The sequence below is a fragment of the Colossoma macropomum genome, unplaced genomic scaffold (assembly GCF_904425465.1).
Source record: "Colossoma macropomum unplaced genomic scaffold, Colossoma_macropomum, whole genome shotgun sequence".
Lineage (NCBI taxonomy): Eukaryota > Metazoa > Chordata > Actinopteri > Characiformes > Serrasalmidae > Colossoma > Colossoma macropomum.
Window position 1 is genome coordinate 28,414,898 of NW_023494803.1, and position 25,439 is coordinate 28,440,336.

A 25,439-nucleotide genomic window follows, 5' to 3' on the forward strand; every position below is an offset into this window, starting at 1 on the left:
TACACAATATTTTTAAGTGCTGTGTTAAAGACCTCTGCCCTGTCAGGATTTATATTATTACTCTCTGTTATCTGTAAATGAGTAAACAGTTTTTCATGTTTCTCATATTTTCATAACTGTCTCATTCTTAGTGTAAAGACTCTGAAAGGAATGAAAGCTGAGTGGGACTCATTTGGGAGTGAGTTTGAGGAGTTTTCCACATGGATCACTGAGAAGGAGAAGGAAGTAGAGGTTATAAAAAGCTCTAATGCACCACTGGAGCAGCAGATAAGCTCTATGAAGGTACATTTTGTGGATTTAAGTGTATCATACTGAAACAAGCACCATATGTTTGCGTGTAGATCCACATATCTCAGTAAACTGATACACATAATTTTTTTCCTAATATCATCAGATAATACAGTCTTCCCTTGTGTTTTCTTTGATGGCCAGGCTGTGAAAATTGAGCTGCAAGAGCAAGCAGAGACCCTGTCCCATCTGGAAGAGAGGGCTCAGGCAGTGGCCCAGTTTGTGTCATCAGGAGAGTCTGCACGAATCAAAGCTCGTCTGACACAGATTGGCAGGTACTGGGAGGAGCTTAGGGAGAGCGTGGAGCATCTGAATGGACAGTTGGAAGAGAGCTCCTCACACCAGCAAAAGTTCAATGCAAACCTTCAACAAGTAGGTCTACTTTTATTGTCGCTGTCATATCTAAATGTTCTATATGTTAAACTCCTTTTTTTATTTCTTTTTTTCACCATTTGAAAACTGCAGCTTTCCTTTATGTTGTGTGAGGATTTCATGGTTAATGAATAGAATAGAAAGGAACATTAAATGGTCCAAAATTACGTAAAAAAATCTTTTTACATTGGCATACATTTATTTTAAGATTTTTTCCCCTCTCCTATAAACTAACCATTTTGGAGACTTTTTTTTCTGTAAAAATCCTATGGACAGAGACGTAGCTACTGATATATTTTGGAATTCAGGATTGTTAAGGTCTCAATACAAAATGCTGTTTCATTTGCTTGGTGCTTTGCTGTGATTCTTCCTTTTAGGTACAATCAGAGATTGATGACATGCAGAAAAAACTGGACACACCTGTTACATCCTGTATATCCTCATCTGCGACCTACAAAGCTCTACAGGACCACTTGGTATTTTCCCTGTGACTCACGTGTTTCGACAAAGTATTTGAGTTTGTCGACATGTTCAATGGAGGTACATTTAACTGAACATGCATATGCTTCTGTTCTTTTTGATGATGTCATTTTTTTGTTTTCAGGATATATTCCAGTCCCTGGAGAAGCTGAAGGCCACCCTGCTGTCTCTATGTGCTGGGGCCCGCAGGCTAAGTGAGAGGGAGAAGGCAGAGAAAGAAGTAACAGCTCTACAGCACAGCTATGAACAGAGCCTAAAGCAGGCCAAAGACAAGCAGGGCCAAATGGAGAATCTGCTGTCACTCTGGCAGAAGTATGTTATCTTTCACTTTGTGTTCATTTCAGACATCTATCCTCAAATCCACCCTATTATTAATATACATCTGCCCTATTATGAGAAAAAACTAAGCTGCACAATTTTCAGTCAAGACGTGTTTTGCTCTGTTGCAAAACTAAAGAAGCAAATGTCAGATACCAAACATGTCTCTGCTGATCAGCTGCATTTGGGATAAAGAGAAAATTGTGTACATTTGTGACACCATTTGCAACACTATACCCTTAAAAGATGCAGGATATTAGGATATCTCAGTCTTTTGTTGATTTTTTTTTTGTCTCAGGTATGAAAAAGACTGGTTGTCTTTGCAATCCTGCCTGGAGAGATGCGAGTCCATGTCTGTCTCTGCTAACCAGTATCTCAGTGTTGACAAATCAAAGTTGGATGGAGAGCTGATGGAACTGAATGTAAGTCAGAAAAGGGAATGCTTAAGTTTTGATATAAAAAATATGGGCACCTGGCACTTTACCCATAATTAATGAAATTAAATGAAATTATTTTTCTGTTTACTAGCACCTACAATCTGAGCTGCAGTCCTTGGGGTCAGTGTATAAGGGACTGCTGACCCAAGCTCCAGTCCTGTACCCCACGGCATCAAATGAACGAGTGGAGGCACTTGAAGAAGATCAAGAGCAGCTGAAGAAAAGATGGAATTCACAAAGCACAGCGATACCCCACAGGTCAGACACTTATAGTGACTCAAAAATATAGAGCCCATTGTTTAGTAGGATTAAGTTTTTGTCTTTCTGTAGTGGAGAAATTGGCCCTTATTTGTCTTCTCATCACAGAATTCAGGTGCTTCGAGATCACCTGTCTCAGGTGGAAGATTTTGACCAAGCTCTGCAGAAGTTCTTTAAGTGGGGAGAATCTTTCCTCTCATCTCTTCACCCATTCTCCCAAGTGAATTTCACAGACTTACAGCCAATTGCTGTGGAAATAAAGGTGCGTCCTGTCATCGGTATAGGATGTGTGCAAAAACCTCATATCAGTCATGCAGTATCATTCAAGATTTTGCTGTCACTTGTTGTATTAATGACTTTTGTTATTTTAGGTATAATAATAATTTAAACAATGTGTGATTTCAATATTATAAACATTATAAATATTGTTAAATATTTTTAGATGTTTTATTCAATATTTCATGTATTTTGAGAACATGAAGAAGATGAATAGCATACTGTAATCATCTATTCCCGATTATGTTTTGTCATAGCTGTTGATATACATTATACACATTTTGAAGCACAATTATTGGTTTATTTGCTTGGTTTAACATAATGGAAAATTGTGGCCAGTATGAAAATTGTCACTTATTTTATAGTTTATGTTTTATTTTCTCCAATATGTTCAATTCGGCAGTCATTCTGATCTTATCACTATCATTATGAGTCAAAGCTTGCATGTTAGAATAATTTTACACATTTTCATGCCAAGAAATTATTTTTATAATAATGAAAAAGTTGATTTCAAACCTTCGATCAGTGATTCCATACTAACTGAAGTTATTTTTGCATTGTTTAATTAACTGAGAGTCAGCTGGGTTTTGTCTTCGGCAGGAGAAGGCAGAGGTTCTCCAGAGCCAAAATAAAGAGAAAGAGAATCTACAGCAGCAGACTGATGCCCTCTGTGCCACCTGTGAGCCTGTGGAGCAGCAGCTCCTGCAGAGCAGGCTGGAGAACAGCCTGCAACCCTACTTAGAAGCCCAGCAGCTGGTGATGCTGCGAGGTGAGAGTGTAGAGAAGCTGGAGGCTTTTCTGCAGACGCACAGCGTGGCGGCAGGTGTCCTACGGGGCCTCAGACACACGGTAGAGAGTGCAGGCAGCTGGGACAAGAGCCGGGTAGACGAACTGCAGAGAGACCTAGAGGGCATCGTCCCTGACATCAGCCGCCTTGAGACGCTGGCCATCAGCCTAGACAGCAGCCTATGCAAGGCTCACCTTCACCTAACTGATGGCAAGGAGGCTCGCACCTCGTGCCGCTCACTGGCTGACTCTCTGAGTGCGGAGCTGGACGGGGTAAGGACCCTGTTAGGCTCCAAACAGAGCGAGGCTGAGGCTCTGGGGGCACTGTGGAGCTCATTCAGACAACGCAAAGAGCAGCTGCTCAAGAGTGTGGAGGATATTGAGGAAAAGGCTGACCAGCAGAGCCTCAAAGAGCCCAACCTGCTCACATTACAACAGAGGTACTGTAATACTGAAACGTAGGAAATATAACAACTTGCTAAAATCAACACTTAAAATCAACTATGACAAAATCCTGTCATAATTCTATATTAATTATCTATTACTTATAACTCATTGAAACAGAAGTTCTATGGAAAGTGAGGATTTTAAATATTTGCTTAGAAATAAAAGTTTGTTAGATATTTTATTATGATTTGTATTTGCTTAAAGAAAATTGTTTTTCATACAGTCTTCATCAAAATAAATCAACCTGTCAATATACAGTGTAAATTGAATGTTAAATTAAGTAATTGTGTGAGTCAATAAGAGCGTTTCTGCGCTCACTTTAAGTACACCGAAAATACTGGAATACTTGGCACTAGAAAACTGAAACTGTGCTTTTTCCATTTGCCTTTAGTCCAGTAATCAGCCAATGACAATTTAGCCAAATTTTTACTCTTCAAGTTGGAGATAAAGCCACCAAGCACTATTACTTCACTAATAAGTGCACCAGAATAATCATATATCAGATCAGATTTACTGTGTAACACTGTATTGTGTATTAAATACTTTATTGTAAAATGCTGCGTTTTTATGATGTACAGGCTTCGGTGCTTTAACCAGCTGGAGGATGAGCTTCAGTCCCACCAGCATGAGGAGCAGTGGCTGAGGGATAAAGGCCAGCAGCTGGCCCAGCGAGATGCAGAGCTTGCTGGAGAGGTGCTGAGGGAGATCAACCTCCTTAAAACCACCTGGGAGGACACCAAGAAACTCATCACAGAAAGGTGGCCTGCTCTTTCTGTCCACATTCATCTGAACATGATACGTATCTCTCTTTACATTGAAAGTCAACTGTACATTTTTGTTGTGCTGTAGGCAGGAGCAGTGCAGTGCACTGATAGAACTCATGAGGGACTACCAGAGTATGAAATCTTCTATTACTGCAGTAGTGGAGAGTGCAGAGGCTGTGGCTGACATTAAATTTGTTATAAAGGATCAGGAAGACACCAAGAGATCACTATCTAAGGTAAGACACATTCCTCATAACAAAACCTGTCCTTGCAAAATGCATTTCCTCTGTGCTCTACTGCAATAAGGAAAATAATGTAGGCATAATTTTACTGAGGCACATACATTTGCTACATGTTTCTGAAATTTGCACTTTTTAAAATGTGAACTGATGGGTTTCTTTCTTTCATTTTTTTCAGCATGAATCAGTTAAGGCTGAACTCACAAGTAATCAGGTGGAACTGGATCGCTTCTCAAGTAAAGGAAAGCAGCTGTTGAGTGAACTAAACAGGATTCCAGACTGTCAAACTCAAGTGATAAAGACGGAAAGTGGATTCTGTAGTGGACCAGTGGCTAGATGTGAGTGAGACACACACATTCATGATCCCCATATGAAATTAACTAAGGTCTGAGAATGTGTAATTTAGCACAATCTTAGATAATTCCTTTCCACTTACAGGTATCTGAGAGAATCGAGGACAACCTTGAGAATCTAAAAAAGAGTTCGTCCATATGGGACAATATTTACAGTATCAGTGAGGAGATTGAGAGCTGGTCCAATAGCTCTGTAATGGAACTCACAGACAGCCTCAACAACTTCAATGACAGCCAGAAGACTGAAAACCGCCTTGCTGAAGTCAAGGCATGTGATGGATGCATACAGTACTTAATTCATACTGTATTTAAACTATTGGTGTCTGATCTAGTCTCTGTTTATCTGTATAGGTTGAGGTAGAACAAAAGGAAAAGAGGTTAGACAGTCTACAGGGAAAAATGTCAGAGCTGAAACAGCTTAGTGGTTCCCAAGACATTCCCCCGGCGTTGCAGGTATGGTTTCCAATTCAAAGTCAAGAACAGTATTAAAGTTTGGTCATCATCATGGTTACCTATAAACCTTAACCATTAAAATTTCTGCCAGGTCATGGAGGCTGATCTGAGGAAGAAGATAAGCAATGTGCAGGAGTTGTGTGAACAATCCAAGAACAATCTGAAAGATTTCTGCTCTCAGAAAAAACAACTGGAAGACTTCCTCTCTCAGATGACTGAATGGCTAAAAAAGGTGGAGGGATCTCTGCTGGATACACAGTGTGCATCACCTCCAGAGGAGATCTGCAGAGTGAAGGTACAGAAAAGCAGAACCGTAATTAAAAGCATATATTAGTCCAGTATGTTTTTACATACAAAGAATTTGTTACATATGTTCTTAATGACAAATAATAAGAGAACATAAAAGAAAATACACATAATGTAATAAAAATAAAAATACCTATCTAAAAATAAAGAACACACAGTGTTACTGATGCAAAGCAGCATGAAGCAACAAAGGCTATTTGAGTGCTAATAACACCCTCTTGTGGAGAGTATTCAGCCTGCTAAACACTGAGTGAGGTTCATGAGTTGCTTCACAACTAATAACAAACTGTAGCACTGTACAGGTTCAGGTGGAATAGACAACTGAAGTTGGGCTTTGTAGCAAGTAAGAGACAGTATAAATAGCACAGCAATCATCTGCAGATTCATATTTTATGCTCTTTAGTGGGGTGTATTTAGCAGCTGAAGTTGTTCATATGAGCCTAATATCACTGTTTAATTGTGCTTTTTGGGTTTCATTATAGCTTAATCTCTAACTATATATGTACTGTTTTGCAGGATATCCAGAAAGAACTGCAAAACCAGCAGGCCAGCATAGACTCGGCACGAGAGAGCCTGAACACCCTTTGTAGGAAGTACCCCTCAGAAGAACTGACTAGCCTTGGTTCTGCTTTAACTGATCTCATCAAAAAATATGAAACTGTCAGTCAGATTTGTGTTAAAAGACTTGGGTCAATGCAGCATGGGCTACAGCAGCTCTTCAATGGTGAGAGTTAGCATAAAATGACTTGCTCGTCTTTGATATATGCATTACCATGCAGTAAGTAGATATTGTCCAGTTTCACACCCCTCTTTCTTCATGTCATGCTTTTTTTAGATCTTGTGAAGCAGTTTCACACATGGCTCGCTGGACAAAAGGACATAGTGAGAGAATGCTCTGACCATTCTGGGGACACCAGTGTTGTAGAACGTAAATTGCAGAAGCTGAAGGTATTGTTAAGTGAAAGGATAATTGGCCTAAACCAGCCTACAGTACATGTTTGTATAACAATGGATTTTGCCTTAGAAATCAACTCAAATGTAGTGACATTATACTGACTTCTGAACATTTGAACATTTTCCATTGCCTTATTGTAAGAAAACTCCTGTGTCTTGCAGGGGGCTCTGGAGCGGGTTGAGGATGGAGAAAGTCGTCTGATGCAGGTGTGTCAGGAGGGAGAGAAGCTGCTGCTTCACCTTCCCAAAGCTTCTGCTGGCCAGGTCCAACAGAACCTCTCAGCCATCCAGCAGGACTGGGACAGTTATGTGGAGCAGTGTAGGCTGAACCAGCAGAGCCTGGAAGAGAGTGCAGCTCTGCTCAGTGGGTGAGGACACAACCTTACTTACATCACACTGAATATTCTCAGCTTTCTCACCTGCATAACATGGGTGTTGTTCCTAGTTAAAGGGGAATTCCACTGATTTCTATCTGTCATTCAGAGTGGTTTAATGTGAAGAAACCTACAGAGTTAATTGTTCACAGTGCTGGTGATCAGACAACTAAAGCTTTTAATGCCTTTTAATGCTAACTCACAAAAAGTTGTTAGATTAAATGGTTATGATCACTCTAGCTGATGCCTGAGACATTGCTTTACAGTAGTTTTGACATAAGATTTTAGCCTACAATGTGTTTTTTTTTAAAACAAATTCATGGCAGAGAGACAGATGCAAATCCAAAAAAACTTGTTTTTTCAGCTTTACAGTAATTTTACCATTAGCAATATTACATATAAGAACTCAGAAAACACATACATGTAGGGTCACCGAAGGTTTTGGATAGTAACTAAAATGGTAGATTTGCATCGTAGAAATTGTGACCCATGGTTCCTATTACCATCACTGTAAAGAATATCTGTGTCAACAAGTCTTTAAAATGCATCATTTTCACATCCAACCACACTGAAATACATTGTTTACCTCTCAGCGATTGAAATGTGCAGAAATATTGAAAAATCAGTGGAATTCGTTTTTAACAGTAGTTGATCTTAGTGTTTCTTTAATTACACATGGTGTTTTGCTGCCCATTATCTCATCATGAAAATTATGCATGTGTGTGTAGTATAGCACATATGTCAAACACAAGGCAGGCGGGCTAGATTAGGCCCTTGACACATTCATATCTGGCCTGCGGTATTATTTAAATTTTCTATTAATATTAGTTGTTTCACACTGCACTGCACTACAATCCCCAGCGTGCACTGCAAAACAATGTGTGTTCCCACCCCCCCTCCTCTAACAACAATCTATGGGACAGCGGTTACACCTCAATTCTACCACACTTGTCATACCACCAAGCATACTAGCTGCGTTTCAGTTGCAGTTCAACCAATATAAACCCTATAAACACCCAACTGAGCAGCTCAGCTCACAATGAATAAACTTGACAGGTATGTAGATCAAGCAAATAGCTTAGGGGGAGTTTTTTTTTTTAAATGTATTAAGTTTTCATTAAATATTTCAAGATCTACTACAAGTGCCTAAATTTTGCTGTTGACAGTTTGCTGTATTTTGAATAAACATGAAATAGAAATATAGGTGATTTCTGGCCCATGGATTTGTTGAGATTTTTAAAATGGCCCTTTTAGTGATTAAGTTTAACATTTATGTAGTATAGTATTAGGATAGTACAGTGCTTACTTTTTAAGTACTCAGTTTACATGTAAATATGCAAATCAGCTATAGCACACATTTGTACATCAATGGTATTATGTGTCTAGTAAGCATCTTGTCTGTTCTTTATTTTATAGTTGATGGCTAATATTTTCCTATCTACTGTCTGTCTAATATCTATCTGCTGTCGGTCTGTCTGTCTATGTAATTAACAGCATTGGATGATTTCTATAGAGATAATGCATGGTGGGCCTGGAGAGAGAATGTACAGGTTGTTGCTTAAGCCATCCTGGGTTGGAATTAGCACATGTGCATGTTCTTGTCTGTGCAGCTTTGAGAACAGTCTGCAGAGGCTGAGCCGCTGGTTAGAGCGTATGGAAGTGAGACTGAGCACAGAGTTTCCAGAGGGCAAACACGGCGACCAGGAGAAAGCAACACTAGAGCGTGTAGAAGAGTTCTACCAGGAAGCTCTAAAAGAGAGGTCAGACACTGTTAATGTGAACAGATATCTGTTGTCTGCTTATATATAATAAGCACTGAGTATATTGAAAGATGAACACATGCAGAAATATATAGAGGCTGTGTAACTGTTGATGTTATTGATTTTGTATTCCTCTTTTCCTGCAGGGACTCCTTTGAGAATCTGTGTCAGGAGGCTCAGGCTCTGAGTGATGGAGGTCATGGCAGTGGGTCAGAGCTGCGGGTTTCTACACAGCTGCAGATGCAGCAGCAGAGTCTTCTGAAGGCGGTGAGGGAACGCCTGCGCAGCTGGCAGCAGAGCCTGCAGGAGCAGCAGGCCTTCGAGGAGACACTGCAGAGCACCTGGGCCTGGCTCAACAGCATCCAAGAACGACTCACAGCACTCAATAGCACCACAGGCAACAAAGAAACTTTGGAGAAGAGGCTGGGGCTAGTACAGGTTGGTAAACCATCTAATATCACTCAGTTCTAAGCCATTAGCTCTCAAAACAGAAGGATTAGTGGAATTAATGATATCGTTGATCAGTTATTCCATTACTGGATGCTGTAGCATTGTAAAATTTGATTGTCATGTTGCAGGATATCCTGTTGATGAAAGGTGAAGGAGAGGTCAAGCTGAATATGACAGTAGGGAAGGGAGAACAGATTGTGAAGAACTGCAGTAAGGACAAACAGAAGGCCATCCGCTCTCAGCTCCAGAGTTTGAAAGATTCCTGGGCCAACATGCTCATGACTGCCATGAGCTGTCACAGGTAGGGTTAATCTGCTTCAGCACATGTAATAACATAATTCAAGTTTATTGCTTAGATTCAATTTAATTTGATTATTTTTGGACAATTCCAAATGATTTTTACATTTTTATTTTGACATTTTTTTATTATCATATGAAATGATCATATATACATTTCTATGATCATTTTATATCAGTATTTAAGTTTGTTAGAGGATTTGTTAACTTGTTTTCTAACGTGATTTGGGGGTGTTCATAAATCTCTCATAAGTCAGTGCACTTGTCTTGCCTCATTTAGCATTTTTAGAGTCTGTGTAGTAATTGATAATAAATAATACAAAATGACCTCATGGTTAATCATTACTAATGTTTGTTTCTACCCTGTGTATGGATACTGCTCAGTCGTCTGGAGTGGACGGTGTCTCAGTGGAGCAGCTATCAGGAGGGGAAAGGCCAGCTTCAGCAGTGGATGGAGTCGGTGGAGCAGGAGGTTGGAGTGGCTCTGCCTCAGCAGCCTGGCCTGAAAGAGAAAGTCTCTCTGCTGGAACGCCTGCGGGCCATACAGGCTGATGTGGAAGGCCACTCAGCAGCGCTCAGTCGCCTGAATGAAAAAGCTGCAGAGCTTCATGAGAAGACCGGAGACCAGACCTTTGCTGAAGAGCCCAGAGAAGAACTTAACAGCCAGTTCTCTGACATCACAACAGTCATCAAAGTAAAGATGATGGCTTTCCTTTCTCTTGCATGCATTACATTACATTTGATATGATCATTTTTTAATTATAGTCTTGGTACAAACCAAATATGCATGATCTTATGGATGCTGAGCCTGATAAAATGAATGCAAATGAATACCTTCATATTGTTGTGGTTTTCCAACAAATGTTTTTCCTGCTTATTGTGCATCAAAACCTGCTTAAACAGGGAGAGAAGCAGTGTTGATGGGTTCCCATTTTGTTTAATGTGCTATAGAGTAAGGTGCAGCAGATGGAGGAGATAGTGAAAGAACATGAACAGTATGTGGAAGCTGTGCGGGAGCTGAATGATTGGCTGACCTCTGCTAAAGAGGAACTCCAGCGCTGGTCTGACATGTCTGGGGATGCCGCCTCTATTCAGAAGAAGCTTTCCAAAGTGCGGGTAAGAATACTTATGTAGAATTGTTCTCACAGAGGTAGTGCATTGTATATGCTTAACAGCCAGTTCATATTGCATGCTATAGTCTCATTGCTTAAATATGATCTGTGTAATATGGATGTCATCGCTGTCAGATCAAAACCTTGTATCACCATTTAATTTTAATTTTTTATTAAAATTTTTTGCAGCCTTTGGAAATGGGAAGTGTCTTCACATTCTGTAAAATGACAAATGGACATTAGAAATGGTGCGATATTACTAATTACGAATTAGTAATTAGTACATTAAAGGGCCCATATCTTACATTTTTCTCGTATTTTTTTATATGTTTTTCCTTGAGGTTCATTATTAACATTTGTGTGGTTTTAAATGCCAGTAATTAATATGTAGTTCACTACTTTTCAACCCCTCTTTATTTTGAATTAAGACAGATATATGTAAATGATCTCTGTTCTTAAAGGCTTATTGTGCCTTGTTTAAAAAACAATCTGGGATGAAACATGCCTTGTTACTTCAGTGTGAATGGGCAGAGGTAAACTGCTGCAGGCTGAATGTTTGAAAATCTCTAAGTGTGCTGGTTTTTGTCACATCACAAAAGCAATGAATTAAGAACAGGCTGTTTTTGCAGTTTAGTTCCCATGTATGAACTATATGAACAGGGGAACAAATTATCTATTTTGAAACTTTAACAGTGTGTGCATACTACATCAAATCATTTCAAAAAGGTGAGAAAAAATTGGTTTTATGTGAGATGGGCCCTCAAAAATTTAAGAATATTTTTCCTTCTCATAAAAAAGTTACTATTTTGGAGACAAGATGTTTATGTTTTATTATCTGCACATGTCTGTTTTATACACCTTTATGTTTATTAATTTGTCCTGGAATACTTGACTCTAAAGGTTTTTTATAGAGTATATTAAAAGCAGACAAAAAAGGGGTGCTACTTGCAGAATTCTGTATTAGTATAAGAAGTGAACGTCTTAGAAATCTGCTCACTGTAATTCTGTGATATCTCACTGCCTGTTTCATGGCAGGAGCTGCTGGACTCCAGGAAGCAGGGCAGCGAGCGGTTGTCACGTGTGCAACGTTGTGGGTCTGCAGCGCGGGACCATACCTCCACTGTGGGCTGTGAGGTGTTAGAGAGAGAGGAGGCTGGCCTGCTGTCTGCCTGGGAGCAGTGGGAGCGCGGGGCCCAGCACGTGCGCTCGGGCCTGGAGGCCACGCTGTCTCAGATGGCCAGCTCAGAGCAGGAGTTCAACAGTTTGGCATTGCAGCTGGAGCAGGACCTGCAGGACTTCAGCAGCCGGCTGAATGAGTGCCGTGACACACTGCAGCAGGTGGAGGCCATGAACACCAGTGAGGAGGCTGTGCAGGGCTGGCAGATTGCCAAGGTAATGTGCACAATACAGAATTTCTAACAAGATCACGATGTCAACACATTCATGACGCATTGCTAAGATAACAGGTTTGGAACACCAAAATCACCACTATACTTACAAAATAAGAGTCATGAGCACCTCAGTGTTCATGTGTGCCCAGTGTCGCATCTGACCAAAATTCTCTTATGTGAATTAGGACACCCTGGAAGCATTACTCAACGTGGAGCCCATGTCAGACAGTCTGAAGTCGCAGCTGAATGACCTGTGTCGTTTCTCTAGAGACATAGGAACACAGTCTGCGAGGGTGTCTGGCCTCATCAAGGAGTATAACAGGTGGGTACAGCAAAGCTTTTTGAAGGTTTAATTTGTATGAGACAAAGGCTGATGATGAGTTCAGTTGTATCCAAACGTTTCGGCACCCCCAGTCAAATTACGTACTTTGTTGATTTTCTAAGTGAAAAGCAGTTAACATATCCTCTGCCAGGGACAAACTTAAATATGGCATTTTTTGGCAAATTTTAGTGCACAATTTCTCATTTTTATTCTGAGTTTAACATATTGGAACATAAAGACGTAAATATAACATGTGCCATTACTTTTGCACCATATTTGTGCCATAGTTAGATTTTTTTCAATGTGTTAAATTCAACAATAAACAGTAATTGTGCATTAAAATATGAAGTATGAGAAGTATCAGACGTGTGTTCTCTAGAGTGAATGTGTACTTATTTTCACCTCCAAAAAAACAAAACCCAAAATGTCATTTGACCAGCATGCCCAAACTTTTGCTTATGACTGTCAAATAGATTGTGTGCCTGCATAAATATTTGTATTGTTTTGCATAGTAGTTAGAACTGGCTCTTTCCTGCTGCAGTCTCAGTCTACAGGCCTCCCGGGAATGCCAGGGAAAAGAGAAGCTTCTGGAGCAGAAGTTCCGGACAGCTTTTCGAGATTTTCAGCAGTGGCTGGTTAATGCTAAAATTAACACAGCCAAGTGTTTTGATGTCCCTCAAAACCTCACTGAGGCTTCATCTAGTCTGCAGAAGATACAGGTACTGTTTACCAGCAAAATCTATTTTTATTTAAATGCCTTTACCTCTTATATCTAAAAGAAGTGATTATAAGTTTCAATAAAGTGTTGCAGTTGGTTGAGAATGACCTGTAGCGAATTGTTCAAGTTTAACTATGTTGTATTGATGTGAAGGAGTTCCTGAGTGACCGTGAACAAGGGCATGGTAAACTAAATGCAGTAGCAGTGAGTGGAGATCTGTTGATCAGCATCGCTGCTAAAGACCGAGTAGAAGCAGTCCGAACTAAAGTGAGCAGTACCAGAGAGGACTGGAAGACACTAATGACAAACCTGCATCAGAGAGAGACTGCTTTACAAGTATGCTTCTCAAATGTTGTAATTGTCTATGAATAATCCTGTTCCAAAAGCTAGTAATGTGTTGATTATGCATTGACTTTACATAAAATGTGACCACCTGTCGATTACTCAAGTAAATGTAAATAAATAAGAGCTGCGTTTTGACAGAACCTGCAGGCTCAGATGAGGGATTTCGAGGCCAGTGTGGAGCCTCTCCAGGACTGGTTGAATGAGACAGAGGCAGCAGTGCAAGACAGCAGCAGTCGTCTGCATGACCTCCCAGCCAAGAAACATGAGCTTCAGAGGCTCCAGGTATGGCCTTATGTGAAGCTGTCATGACCGTTCACAAACGCAGACAAAGCCATATGTCTGTCACAGCTAAGCATAATCATCGCGTTGTCATTTTTATTACTTATTTGTTGATTTTTTGTTTTGAAACCATTTCAACATTTCCCATATGTCTTCTCCCACATACACGTGTCAGTCAGATACATAGGTTTTTACATCTATAACTTATACTTTAAAGTATTCAACCCATACACATACCTAACCATTTATTCATCCTTTCATCCATCATTCATCCTTTTTGCTCCAAACTCATTTTTGCCCAGCACCCCTGACACAGACTTGTGGCATAGACACTGGTTTATGCTGGTTTATATAACTGTAATCAATGAATTTGATAAATGCGCTGTAAATGTAATAATGGTAATCATTACTTATGTTTAATAAAGTCCATAGTGTATAGACGCCACCTACTTTTGCATCATGCATTAATCTGCGCTGCTGCAAGCTGCATGTCATTTTGCTGCAGTGTGTCTGTAGCACTAACCGCATCAGTCTCTTCTGCTTGCTTTCATGTAGCCATGCTAACCCTTCAGTCTTACTAATGGAGGTGAAGAGTCCTTGTGTTGTGTCTTAAGCTGCATGCTTGTGCTAACCTGCCTGTGCATTTACAGTCAGTGCTTGAAGAGTTAGCCTCTCAGGAGGTTCAGCTGAGCAGGCTGAGAGAAAAGGCCCAGCAGCTGTGGGACGGACACACGGCCGGAAAGGGCTTTGTGCACCGCGTCTCGCAGCTCTCCGCTCACTACCTAGCTTTAAGCAACCTGACCAAGGTAATGTCAGCCTGCTTGCTGCCAGGCTGACCCTACTGCTGCCTGAAGGCTAGACTGTTATACTGTAACATAAACAGGTCTCTAACTGACATTTCATAGTCAATACGTCAGCATCCATAAACTGTGTATTTTGGATACAGATTTACAGTACTGTGCAAAAGTAAATTTATTTTAATTAATATAATTTAATTTATGTAATTCACAGTCAGTGCAGCCTTTACCTACAAGTTATTCACTTTCAGGAGCTTAAGAATAAGTGAAAAAACAAGGGTATTCACACCTGGAGTTCAAATAACTATTAAAAGGTATTTAGAAAATGGGACTCCTAACAATTGTTCAAGACCCTGGTAGACCACCAAAACTGTCACATCAGATAAAGAGTGCTTAAAGCTTTCATCTTTGAGAAAGAGGAGAAAATCAAGCTCCACTCTTGCTTCAGATCTGAGATTTTTGTCCATGTTTCAACTGTAGGAAGACAGCTTAGTGCTGTTGGGTTTAAAAGGATGTGTAGCTGTCAAGAAGCCCTTACTGAAAAAAGGGTTTCAACAAAAAAAGCAAAAAATTTGCAGATAAACAAATAAGCTGCTAGTGTTCTCAGATTAAAGGACTAGCCACCCCAGACATTATAGAATGTGTTGGGAATTACTTGGATTGTGAGAAGCACAAAATGAAACTTAACTTGTAAGACTGAACTTTGGAGGTGGGGAAAAATGCACATTTGCAGATTTCTTTGAAAAAACTGAAAGCAAGTCTTCCAAAAAGAATGCAAAATTTGGTACCAGAAAATTGATTGATTTAGATGTTGAGGCTTCTGTGTAATTTTTGCTGACATCGAAAAAACTTGTACTTAATGGCTGTTTAGACTGGATTTTAAATAAATGAAGGGTGGTTACTGAATATTGCGCAGTTCTGTGTATAGTGTATCTATAATGTTTATTCTGTTTGTTATATTTTCCTCAAAACCAATGTGACATTAAGGCTTTTCTTTCTCACACAGTCTGTTGTGCATGAGTAGGGCAATGTAAGTGTGGATTTGTCACAGGCTCGACCACTAATTAAGAAGGACAACTCACAATGATTAACTATAAAGATCTATCTGAGAATAAACAGAATGATTTTGTCTGTTTAACAGTTTTAACATTTTAGTTAAGTTATTCTTTGGCAAATTATTAACTATTAAACTAAATATAATTCTATACTGTGATTCATTTTTTACAGGCAATATGTCAGGTGTGATTTGTAATATGCTATACTTGTCCAACAGGAAAAAACCTCAAGAATTGAACGGATTGTGTCAGAGCACCAGCTTTTCTCTCAGGGTCTGAAGGAGCTACAGAACTGGGTGGCAGACACCAGTCATATGCTGCAGACTTACTGCACTCCAACAGCAGATAAGAATGTTCTGGACAGCAGGATGATCAAACTTGAGGTATACCAACGGAGAGTGCCTTATATGATTTCCGCTCTAGATTTGCTTATATCTGAACTCTGCTAACTTTGGTTACTCTGGTGTTGTTTTAGGCCCTGCTAACAGCTCGCCAGGAGAAGGAGATCCAACTGAAGATGCTGGTCACTAGGGGTGAGTCTGTGCAGAGGAACACATCTGCTGAGGGAGTTCCTCTGGTCCGTAAACAGATCCAGGACTTGAAAGACTCCTGGGATGCCCTGCTGTCTGCATCCATTCAGTGCAAAAGGTCAGTGTACTGCTATTAAAATCTCTAATCAGTTCCACCTGATTAAAGATTAAAAGATGCATTTCCCTCCTTTTGCAAAAAGCTATTATATATCTTCACAACATAAGAGGAGCAACTCATGACACTCAAACCTTTAGGAGAATGTGTGTGAATATGGTTCTGGGGCTACTGTATGTAAAGTTGTTGCATTTGTGATCTCACAGCCAGCTGGAGGGAGCTCTGTCTCAGTGGACAAGTTATCAGGAGGATGTGCGGCAATTTGTGAGCTGGATTGAGCGGGTGGAAGAGAGTCTGAACTCCACAGACAAGCAGTGCTCTGAGATGAGAGATAAAACTGCCAACCTAAGCAAGGCCAAGGTACTGTCAATGTGTCAATGCTTTGTCAGCAACACCACAATGAAACCATCATACCATGTACAGTATTGTACACAATACAGTTACCATAGCATATACCATATTTCCTTACCTACTTGCAGCAGTCGATTGCAAACAACAAAGGACCTGCTGCCATGAGTCTTGAGTCTGATTTTGTCTTAAAAGAGAATCTTGTGGAATGATAGGTGGCAGTATGCATTCTGAACAGAGCATCTAATGTAAACTAATGTTTATTTATTTTAGTTGTTGTATGAGGAGGTGCTGAGTCATAGCTCTGTCCTGGACACCATCTCCATGAAAGGTTCCAACATGGCTGAGCACTATGTGACCCAGTTGGAGATTCAAGACTTGCAGGAGCGGTACAACACTGTTAAAGAGAGGGCCCAGGTACAGTCACACGTACAGTTTAAGTTGCAAGTTACAGTCTTATGATCAGAGCGTGTTACAATATTAATGAATCAAGTCTGTTTTTTTCTTTACTTAGCTGGCAGTAGGAAAAGCAGAGGAGCTGGTGCTGGCTCATCAGGAGTACCAGCACTGTTTGCATGAGTTCAAGGACTGGCTGGAGCAGCAGCAGGAGAAACTCAGCTGCTACACACAGTTGGAGGGAGATGTTGACACCCTGGAAGAAACTCTACAAAAACTTCAGGTCAGAACACAAAGCATATCATTGCTCATTAGCTGCATACAGATTGAGATTCCAGTGTAGTAGAGGTTTTATTATAGGCCTTTGTAGTAGGGGTGTACAACAATATTTGCCTAAAAATATTTGCTTTAAAATTTCAGCATTGGGCAGATGCTTAGATTTATCCAGTATTTAAAACCGATATTTGATGATGTGATCATTGTACTGCGGAAGAGCAACAAGTTTATGTAATGATAGGCTACTCCACTAACCTGTCTGCATTTATTGATTTTACTCCATTTGTAGCCCTGTAGAAATAAATGTTTTAGTTCTCTGTAATTGTACTCCAGTTGGATCTAGTAACAAATTGTGCATTTTATAAATGTTTATTTATCGGCATTCGTATCAGGCACTGGCCCACAGTTCCTATATCTGTGCATCCCTGCTTTGTAGTTTTGTTGCCATCATTTTTCCTTCAGGATAGGAAGCATGTTATTGTGATGCATTAAGTTTGTGGTATAATCTGTATTTGACAATCTATAGGAGCTTCAGGTACACTGCACAGAGGGACAGGCTCTGCTCAACACGCTGGTAGTGAGTCGTGAGCAGGTTATCCCATGGGGAGCACCTCAGTTGGAGGATCGCACTTTGGAGACAGTGCAGCAGGAGTGGGGCAGTTACCAGGCCCGGCTTAGTGAGACCAGATCTCAGCTGAACAGCGCTCTAGCCAAGCTCCGGCAGATTGAACAGAAGTTCCAGCGGCTTGATAACTGGCTAAAGGGAATGGAGAGTAAAGGCCAGCTACGCAGCTGTAGGCGCTCTGATAGAGCCACCAAGGAGGCCCAGCTACAGCTGCTGAAGGTGCGTTGCAATTTATCTCATGCAGATGCTAACTCTTTGGGATGTTACGTTTCTGATTTAGAAGACAAATATGTGAATTTTAGACTTGAGTAGAATATGGTGTAGTATGTGCACTGTGCCTGTATTTAAAGTGGAGTGATGTTCATTGTTTTATGTAGGGATGGCATGAGGAGGTACTGGTCTATCAGGACGAGATAGAGGGTTTAAGTGATCTTGCCCAGCAAGTCCTAGAGGAGACTCACATCAGCAGTCGAGTCAGCACAAGAGCTACACAGCTTACCTCACGCTATCATGCCCTGCTACTGCACCTCATGGTATGATCCATGTACACACACACACACACACACACACACGTGCATGTGAATATGCATATGGTACACACAAACACAATACAGACTTTTCCGTTGTTCCATGGTTTAGGAGACAATCAAACAGCTGAAGGAGGAAGTGTCTGGTATCGAAGAAGCTCACAGCGTCTTCAGCACCTTCTCTGACTGGCTGAGCACCGCCCAGAAGAACTTCAGCAGTGTGGCCATCAGTATTGATGTTGTAGATCGTGTTGCTATGGAGAAGAAAATGAAAAAACTAGAGGTACAGAAAGAATGGTGTCATGTCCCCTAGCAGTTTGAACAGTGTCCCTAAAGCTTTCTCAGTTTGCTTTTCACCCACAGAGCTTTTAAAAAACTTATCAGCTGCAAGTATCTGTACATATTCATATTTATCTCTGCTCTCTTCAATCTGATGACTCAGGCTCTACAAGGTGATATGGAGCTGGGTCACACTTTCCTGAAGACCATGCGGGAGAAAACAGAACGGGCCATGGCCTTTCTGGAGGAGTCAGAAGCTGAGCAGCTGAAAGAGGAGATTAACACCCGTCTCTCTCAGTTGGAGGAGCTAATGGGAGCCCTGCGGGCTGAACTCAGTGCTCAGGAGAAATGCATTCAGCTGTCTAAAGACTTTCTAGACAAGTATAAGGCTCAGAGCCAGTGGCTTACAGAGACCAAATCTCTGCTGGCCTCACCTGTGGAACTTAAAGCTGAACTCTACCAAAAAAAGGCCCAATTAGCCAAATACAAGGTGAGTCACATAGAATAGAGTCGTCTCACTGGCTGATCTAATTCCGCGTCCCAAAGCTATACTTCGCCTACTACACTAATGAGGGCACTTCTAATGGTAGTGTACTATTTTTACATACTATTTAGTGTGCTAGTATGCAGTTTGGGACGCAGCATAAATAACTCTTCAAAACTCTTCTAAAGCTTCATTTGTGATGACTACAGCAACAAATCAAATAAAATCAACTTTTAAAATTAGTTTTAAACTGAGTTTTCCAAAATTGTGTTTTACTGCTTTTGCTGGATTGATTGTGACATTGTTGTCTCAAACCACCACTGCACTGCCAAATGAACTTAAAGCTGTGGTGGCCGTGCAATTACATGATGCCTTTGGAATGCTATGAATATAAGGGGTGTAACAAAGGATATTAGAATATGTAATATCACAATGATATGTGATATCTCCATGCAAAAATGTGACAGTGTGCCTGGGAAAATGGACATGCTATTAATGCAACTGCATCAGCACCAATCAGCATGTCAATTCAGCATTCCTCCTGCTTAGCAGATCTAGTACTCGGTATCGTGAATCAAATCATTGCACCCCAAGACATATATTGCATAATTTATGTATACATTCATTGTGTCTTTGTCTGAAGCATAATTTACATTTAATTAGCTTAGTCTCCTCATGACATTTCCTGGTGCATAGTACAGCTGATTCATCTAACAAGCTAACTATCACACCATTCTTTAGTTTAATAAGTTGCATTAGAGCAGGAAACTGAACAGTAAGCTGTGTAATGCAAGGCTACCACAGGACTAATATTGGGAACCATACGTGTACCTTACTAATGAACAGCAACTTCATTCTAGTATTCTCTTGTCTTTCCACAGACAATCCAACAAACTGTGCAGTCTCATGAGCCTGCTGTAAAGTCTGTCATTGAGAAAGGAGAAGCTCTGCTGGAAACCGTGCGTGACCCCACTATCAGTGAGAACATGACCAAGCTGCAGACTGATTATCATGATCTATGCAACACGGCCAAGGTATTCTCCTGAGCATGTACTGAATCCTTGTTTACATCATAATTTGGCATAAAACACTTAGAATGTGAGAGAGCTTACTAATGCACTTGGAGCTTAGCAGTTGTCTTTTGATGTTGCCCTTCCCAAGAAGGTGGCCAGTTTTGCCCCATAGGATTTTTGCAGGCTGAAGATCTTATCTAAAGCGCCTGTAATGTTACACATTGCACCAATGTAAAAGGCCAGTGTTCTTCAGCCTGTACTTCCAGACAAGTTTAAAAAGACGCTTATTTTGACATGCCTACTGCCCCAAGTTCCTTTGGTTTGCTTTCTACTGTGGGGCACATCAGTTTAAAGTTCTGCCTTTCTGGCTGTCATTAGCTCCAAGGATTCATACTGCATTAGAGCTACTGAGAGCAACAGGCCTCATTCTCTCCTATTTGGTGCACTGGTTTGTACATTCCTCCTTAAAGAGCCAAGTTGTGTCAGACACATTGGCTTTCCTGCAGCCTGAGTAAAGCTGTTACTCAGAATTTGTGAGAATATTCCTGTATCTTTCACGTGAGCGTAGCGTTTGTATTATTAGCTGTATCATGTTATGTCACTGTGTATCTTTGTTGGTGTCCCACTGTGCACAGTTACTGTTCATAACTAGCATTCATAGAAGTGAGCTGAATATCAGAAAGTGCAAAAAGAGTTGTATTGCTTACAGGCCCATGTACAGAAGTTGGTGGAGGGGGTGAAAGAGCATGAGGACTACAACAGTGAACTACAAGAGGTGGAGAAATGGCTGCTGCAGATGTCTAGCAGACTGGTCACCTCTGACTCAATGCAAAGTGGCAATCTAGAGATGGCCACACAGCAGCTAGCAAGACACAAAGTATGTATTCTGTCAATCATATGCGTGTGACCACATAATAATGATTATTTGTTACTTTTTTATTTGTTTTCTGAGCAAAACTTAAATGATCTCAAGTTACCTTGCTAACATAATACAATTTGTCACTCTTTTTCAGGCAATAATGGAAGAGATAGCTGGCTTTGAAGAGCGTTTGACAAGTCTGAAAGAGAAAGGAGATGGTCTTGTCAGTTCCTGTTCAGAGCAAGTTCAGGCTAAGATCAGCCAGCAGATTCAGGCTCACCAGCAAGGAACCAAAGACAGCTATTCTGCTATCTGCAGCACAGCTCAGCGGGTCAGCATCCTACCCATTCTACTGTTCAAACCCTATTCTAAGTATTATAAGTACTATTATAAGAAACCTTAGTTGAACACTGAATCTGTACCTCATCAGGTGTATCAGAGTCTTGACCGGGAACTACAGAAGCATGTCAGTCACCAGGACACTCTGCAGCAGTGTGAGACCTGGCTCTCCACTGTTCAAGAGGAGATACAACAACATTCACAGACCCCCTTTGGCCTTCAGGAAGCACTAAAACAGGTTCGTGAAAGACCACATAGACGTTCCACAACCTATAGTCTAAAAAGTAATTCTAATATTTATTTTGTGCTGATATTTATCTGTGTGTCTTTTTGATATTCCAAACAATGAGGTCTTGAAGACTTAATGCTCTATGTATTTAAAATATGTGTCATTTTTTAGTGAATATTATTAATAATATATATTTTTTGCAGATGAAGCACTTCAGGGCTCTGCAGGAGCAGGCCAGTACCTATCTTGATCTGGTTTGCTCAGTGTGTGACTTATCAGATGAATCTGTGAGAGCCACTGCTGCTAAAATTCAGCAGATCAAAACTATGGTGAGTTTGGTAACTTGGACTAATACATTCAATAACTTAAACTAAACCAAGTTTTATTGTTATTTCATAGCTTTAACACCTCTTGATGTCTCTTGTGATGCCACAGATTGAAGAGAGAATGGCCAGAGCACAGCAACTGTCAGATAGCTGGAGAGAGATTAAGGAACAAAAGCAGGAGCTGTCTACACTATTCCAAGATTTGGAACAGCAATTACAAAGCCTTTCCAGGAGACCTGCTGAACTGGAGCCTAAGATTGCCCAGAACATGCTGGATCAAGCAAAAGTAAGACCACTTGTGCCATACATGTTGTAACATACAGTGTAATTTATTAAGTATTAGGACAGTGACGTTTGGCAGCAAACAGTTTTGGCTTTTCGGCACAGTGGGTTTGAAATAAAGCAATGATTACAGGTTAAGGTGGAGAATGTCAACTTTATTTCAAGGGTAAATCTACACACACACACACATTTTCTAAGCCGCAGGGGAGAGATCTATATTAAATTATTTAGGTATCGGAGCCTTTTTTATACATTGAATAGATGACTGCTAAGTTGTTTTTGTCCAGAACTATTGCACCATTAGCTAATGCACAAGAGAGATAATAAAATGTCTAGAGTTTATTGTAGATGGGATTGTATTTGTAGTGGGATTCGCATTTGGAGTCTGTGGCTGTGGATCTTTAGATCATTTTAAATACAATATACCAATCCTATCAATTAGGATGCCCTCAAATTAAAGCTGACATTCTGTAGTTTAAACTCAGTTATTGCTTCAGTTGTTTCAAATCCAACAACAAAAACTGTCAATATATTAATGGATTGTATGTGCTTGGAAAAGATAGCAGCCTATTCACACGACACTATGAACATTTTTTAAGTATCGTTCTTCCTATGCATTGTATACTGATCTAAGATTTTTTACTGATCGGATGCGCTTGTTCAACAGGAATTTGGCCAGCAGCTGCAAAGCAGGCAAAGTACTTTGACTAAGATGACAGAGAGTGTGAGTAAGCTTACAGAAGGCATGGACTCTCCAGAACATGCAGAGATTAATCGTCTGAGTCATGCATGGCTAGAGCTGTGCCATCAGGCTAACAAGTTACAAGCCCAGAGGGAAGAGGATCTGCTGAGGACAAGGGAGTACCATGACTGCATTAGTGCCATGGAAGCTCTGTTTGAACAGATTTCCAAGGAGTGGGACAATCTAGCAAGGTAGGCTCTTAATCCAGAGTTAAAAACATGTCTTTGCTTCGTGAGAAGTAATGTGAAATTACAGTTCAACTTTAATTGTTACAGAACCGATGCTGAAAGCTCATCTGAGCATCTAGAGGCTCTCCGGAAACTGTCAATTACCCTCAAAGAAAAGAAGAGCACTCTTGATGACCTTAAAGACCAGAAGCAGAAAGTGATGTACTACTTAAATCTGGATGACAAAGAGCTGGTGAAGGAACAGATCAGTCACTTTGAGCAGCGATGGGCCCATCTAGAGAGCCTCATTGAGAGAAAGATCCAGGACTCTATCCTAACACTTGAGGACATGAGCCAAGTTGAGGCTCGGCTTAAAGAGGCAAGAGAATGGGCTGAGGAGCAGAAGCCTGCTCTATCTGAGGCTATGAAAATGAGTCCGCCCCCAGAGTTGGCACAGAGCTTCCTCTTTGACCACCTCAGCATTTGCAGTGAGCTTGAAGCAAAGCAGCTGCTGCTTTCCCAGGCTATGAGTGATGCAGACAGAGTTTTAGCGCACCTAGGCCTCAGTGAAAGGCAGCGGCTGCAGCAGCTTATCTCAGAGACCCAGGCTGAGGTAGAGTCACTGAGTATCAAAGTGGCCCAGCGAAGGAAACATCTTAGTAAGGCTTTCACAGAAAGGACCCAGTTCCTGCTTGCCGTGAGCCAGGCTATCACCTGGGTACAACAGAACGAGAAAAAAGCACAGGCCGAAGACTACATAGCCCTTTTACCAGATGACTTGGCGAAGCAGGTGAGGACCTGCAGGAACATCCAGAGCAGCCTGAGAGCTTATCAGAGTGAGCTAACTTCACTGTGGTCCCAAGGAAGAGATCTGATGAAAGATGCTACTGAGGACGAGAAAGCTGAAATGCTAACCAAGTTACAGGAATTGCAAAATATCTTTGAAGTAGCTTTGCAAAAGTGCAGCCAAAGGCTTCAGGAGCTGGAGAAAGTACTGGTAACTAGAAAATACTTTAAGGCAGATCTAGAGAAAATATGTCAGTGGTTGAAACAAGCAGATATTGTGACATTTCCAGAAATAAATCTCATGAATGGAGATGTAGAACTTAGTGCACAGCTTACAAAATACCAACAAATATTGGATCAAGCAATGGAGTATGAGAATCTCCTGCTGATTGTCCAAAGAGCAGGTCAAGACATATTGCCTACTCTTAATGAGATTGACCATTGCTACTTAGATGAGAAACTTAATGCTCTTCCAATGCAATATAACAACGTCCTGGCACTAGCTAAAGAAAAACAGGAGAAAATACATCAAGCCATTCTTGCACGTCAGGAATATGCCTCGTTCATTGATGTAACCCACAAAGCATTGAAAGAACTTGAAGAACAGTTCCACAACCTTGGTACTCAGCCTGTTGGCCTACAGACAGAGGAAGTCATCAGTTTGCAGCGTGATTATAAAGAACTGCTTGAGGAGTTGACAAATCTTGGCCAGGCAGTTAGTGAGCTCAACCAGAAAAAAGAGGGCTTTCGCAGTACTGGTCAACCCTGGCAACCTGAGGAAATGACTCAGCTAGTCAGCCTCTATAATGGTCTAAAGAGGCTGATAGAACAGCGAGTTGAACACCTTGATGACACTTTGGAGTCATTTGAGGACCACCAAGCAATGGCCATGCAAGTTGACTCTGAGTTGAAAGCCACTAAAGAACAACTCGTCAAAGTCAATGCTGAGACTCAGTCAGCTGAAGAGAGACTGAAGAATTACCATGCCCTCGCTGCCAGTCTTCAGGGAGCAAGCGCTCACCTCTCCAGGCTCATGGAGCAGATAGGCAACCTTGCTACCCACATGGACCCAGCTGCCCATGAGGCTTCTAGGCAGCGGGTGATATCCTGGCAGGAGGAACTCCAGTCCCTACAGTCAGCTGTTGGAGAGTTGATAGTGGAGTGTGAAAACAGGTTTGTGCAGAGTAAGGACTTTGAAACTGAAGTAAAGCGCACTTTGACTTGGCTACAGCAGATCAGAGATGAGCTGGGCTGTGCTGTGGTCGTAGATGTAAAAGTGGAGAAGGTTCAGGAAGAGATCAGGAAACAGCAGATCATGCAGGAGGAAGTGCAGTCTCGACTTAGGATCGTGGCTGCTCTGAGTACCATGGAGAAGCAGAAGTATACTAGTGCTAATGAACTTGTCCCAGCTCACGTGGACTCTAGTCTGCAAGAAATGGCAAAACTGGAAGCTGATGTACAACAGGCCCTCAGCTCTAAGCAGGT

General features: G+C 41.0%; 1 protein-coding gene across 1 annotated transcript in view; it reads left to right on the forward strand.

Moving 5' to 3' along the window:
• The window catches only part of syne1b (spectrin repeat containing, nuclear envelope 1b), a 93,782-nt gene that overhangs the window by 28,731 nt on the left and 39,612 nt on the right, over positions 1–25,439 (forward strand). The window contains 46 exon segments of the mRNA XM_036593960.1: positions 132–282; positions 433–660; positions 1,038–1,136; positions 1,265–1,452; positions 1,757–1,880; positions 1,987–2,153; positions 2,262–2,415; positions 3,030–3,655; positions 4,241–4,420; positions 4,512–4,662; positions 4,844–4,972; positions 4,974–5,003; positions 5,104–5,286; positions 5,370–5,471; positions 5,563–5,766; positions 6,294–6,501; positions 6,613–6,725; positions 6,894–7,099; positions 8,716–8,865; positions 9,012–9,303; positions 9,444–9,616; positions 9,997–10,306; positions 10,564–10,728; positions 11,760–12,116; positions 12,301–12,437; positions 12,979–13,156; positions 13,309–13,491; positions 13,639–13,782; positions 14,430–14,585; positions 15,850–16,014; positions 16,107–16,279; positions 16,483–16,636; positions 16,898–17,041; positions 17,139–17,303; positions 17,823–18,140; positions 18,299–18,454; positions 18,561–18,731; positions 18,891–19,217; positions 20,093–20,245; positions 20,934–21,101; positions 21,238–21,414; positions 21,514–21,660; positions 21,855–21,980; positions 22,087–22,263; positions 22,927–23,192; positions 23,277–25,437. Coding sequence (XP_036449853.1) covers positions 132–282; positions 433–660; positions 1,038–1,136; positions 1,265–1,452; positions 1,757–1,880; positions 1,987–2,153; positions 2,262–2,415; positions 3,030–3,655; positions 4,241–4,420; positions 4,512–4,662; positions 4,844–4,972; positions 4,974–5,003; positions 5,104–5,286; positions 5,370–5,471; positions 5,563–5,766; positions 6,294–6,501; positions 6,613–6,725; positions 6,894–7,099; positions 8,716–8,865; positions 9,012–9,303; positions 9,444–9,616; positions 9,997–10,306; positions 10,564–10,728; positions 11,760–12,116; positions 12,301–12,437; positions 12,979–13,156; positions 13,309–13,491; positions 13,639–13,782; positions 14,430–14,585; positions 15,850–16,014; positions 16,107–16,279; positions 16,483–16,636; positions 16,898–17,041; positions 17,139–17,303; positions 17,823–18,140; positions 18,299–18,454; positions 18,561–18,731; positions 18,891–19,217; positions 20,093–20,245; positions 20,934–21,101; positions 21,238–21,414; positions 21,514–21,660; positions 21,855–21,980; positions 22,087–22,263; positions 22,927–23,192; positions 23,277–25,437 — 10,636 coding nt within the window.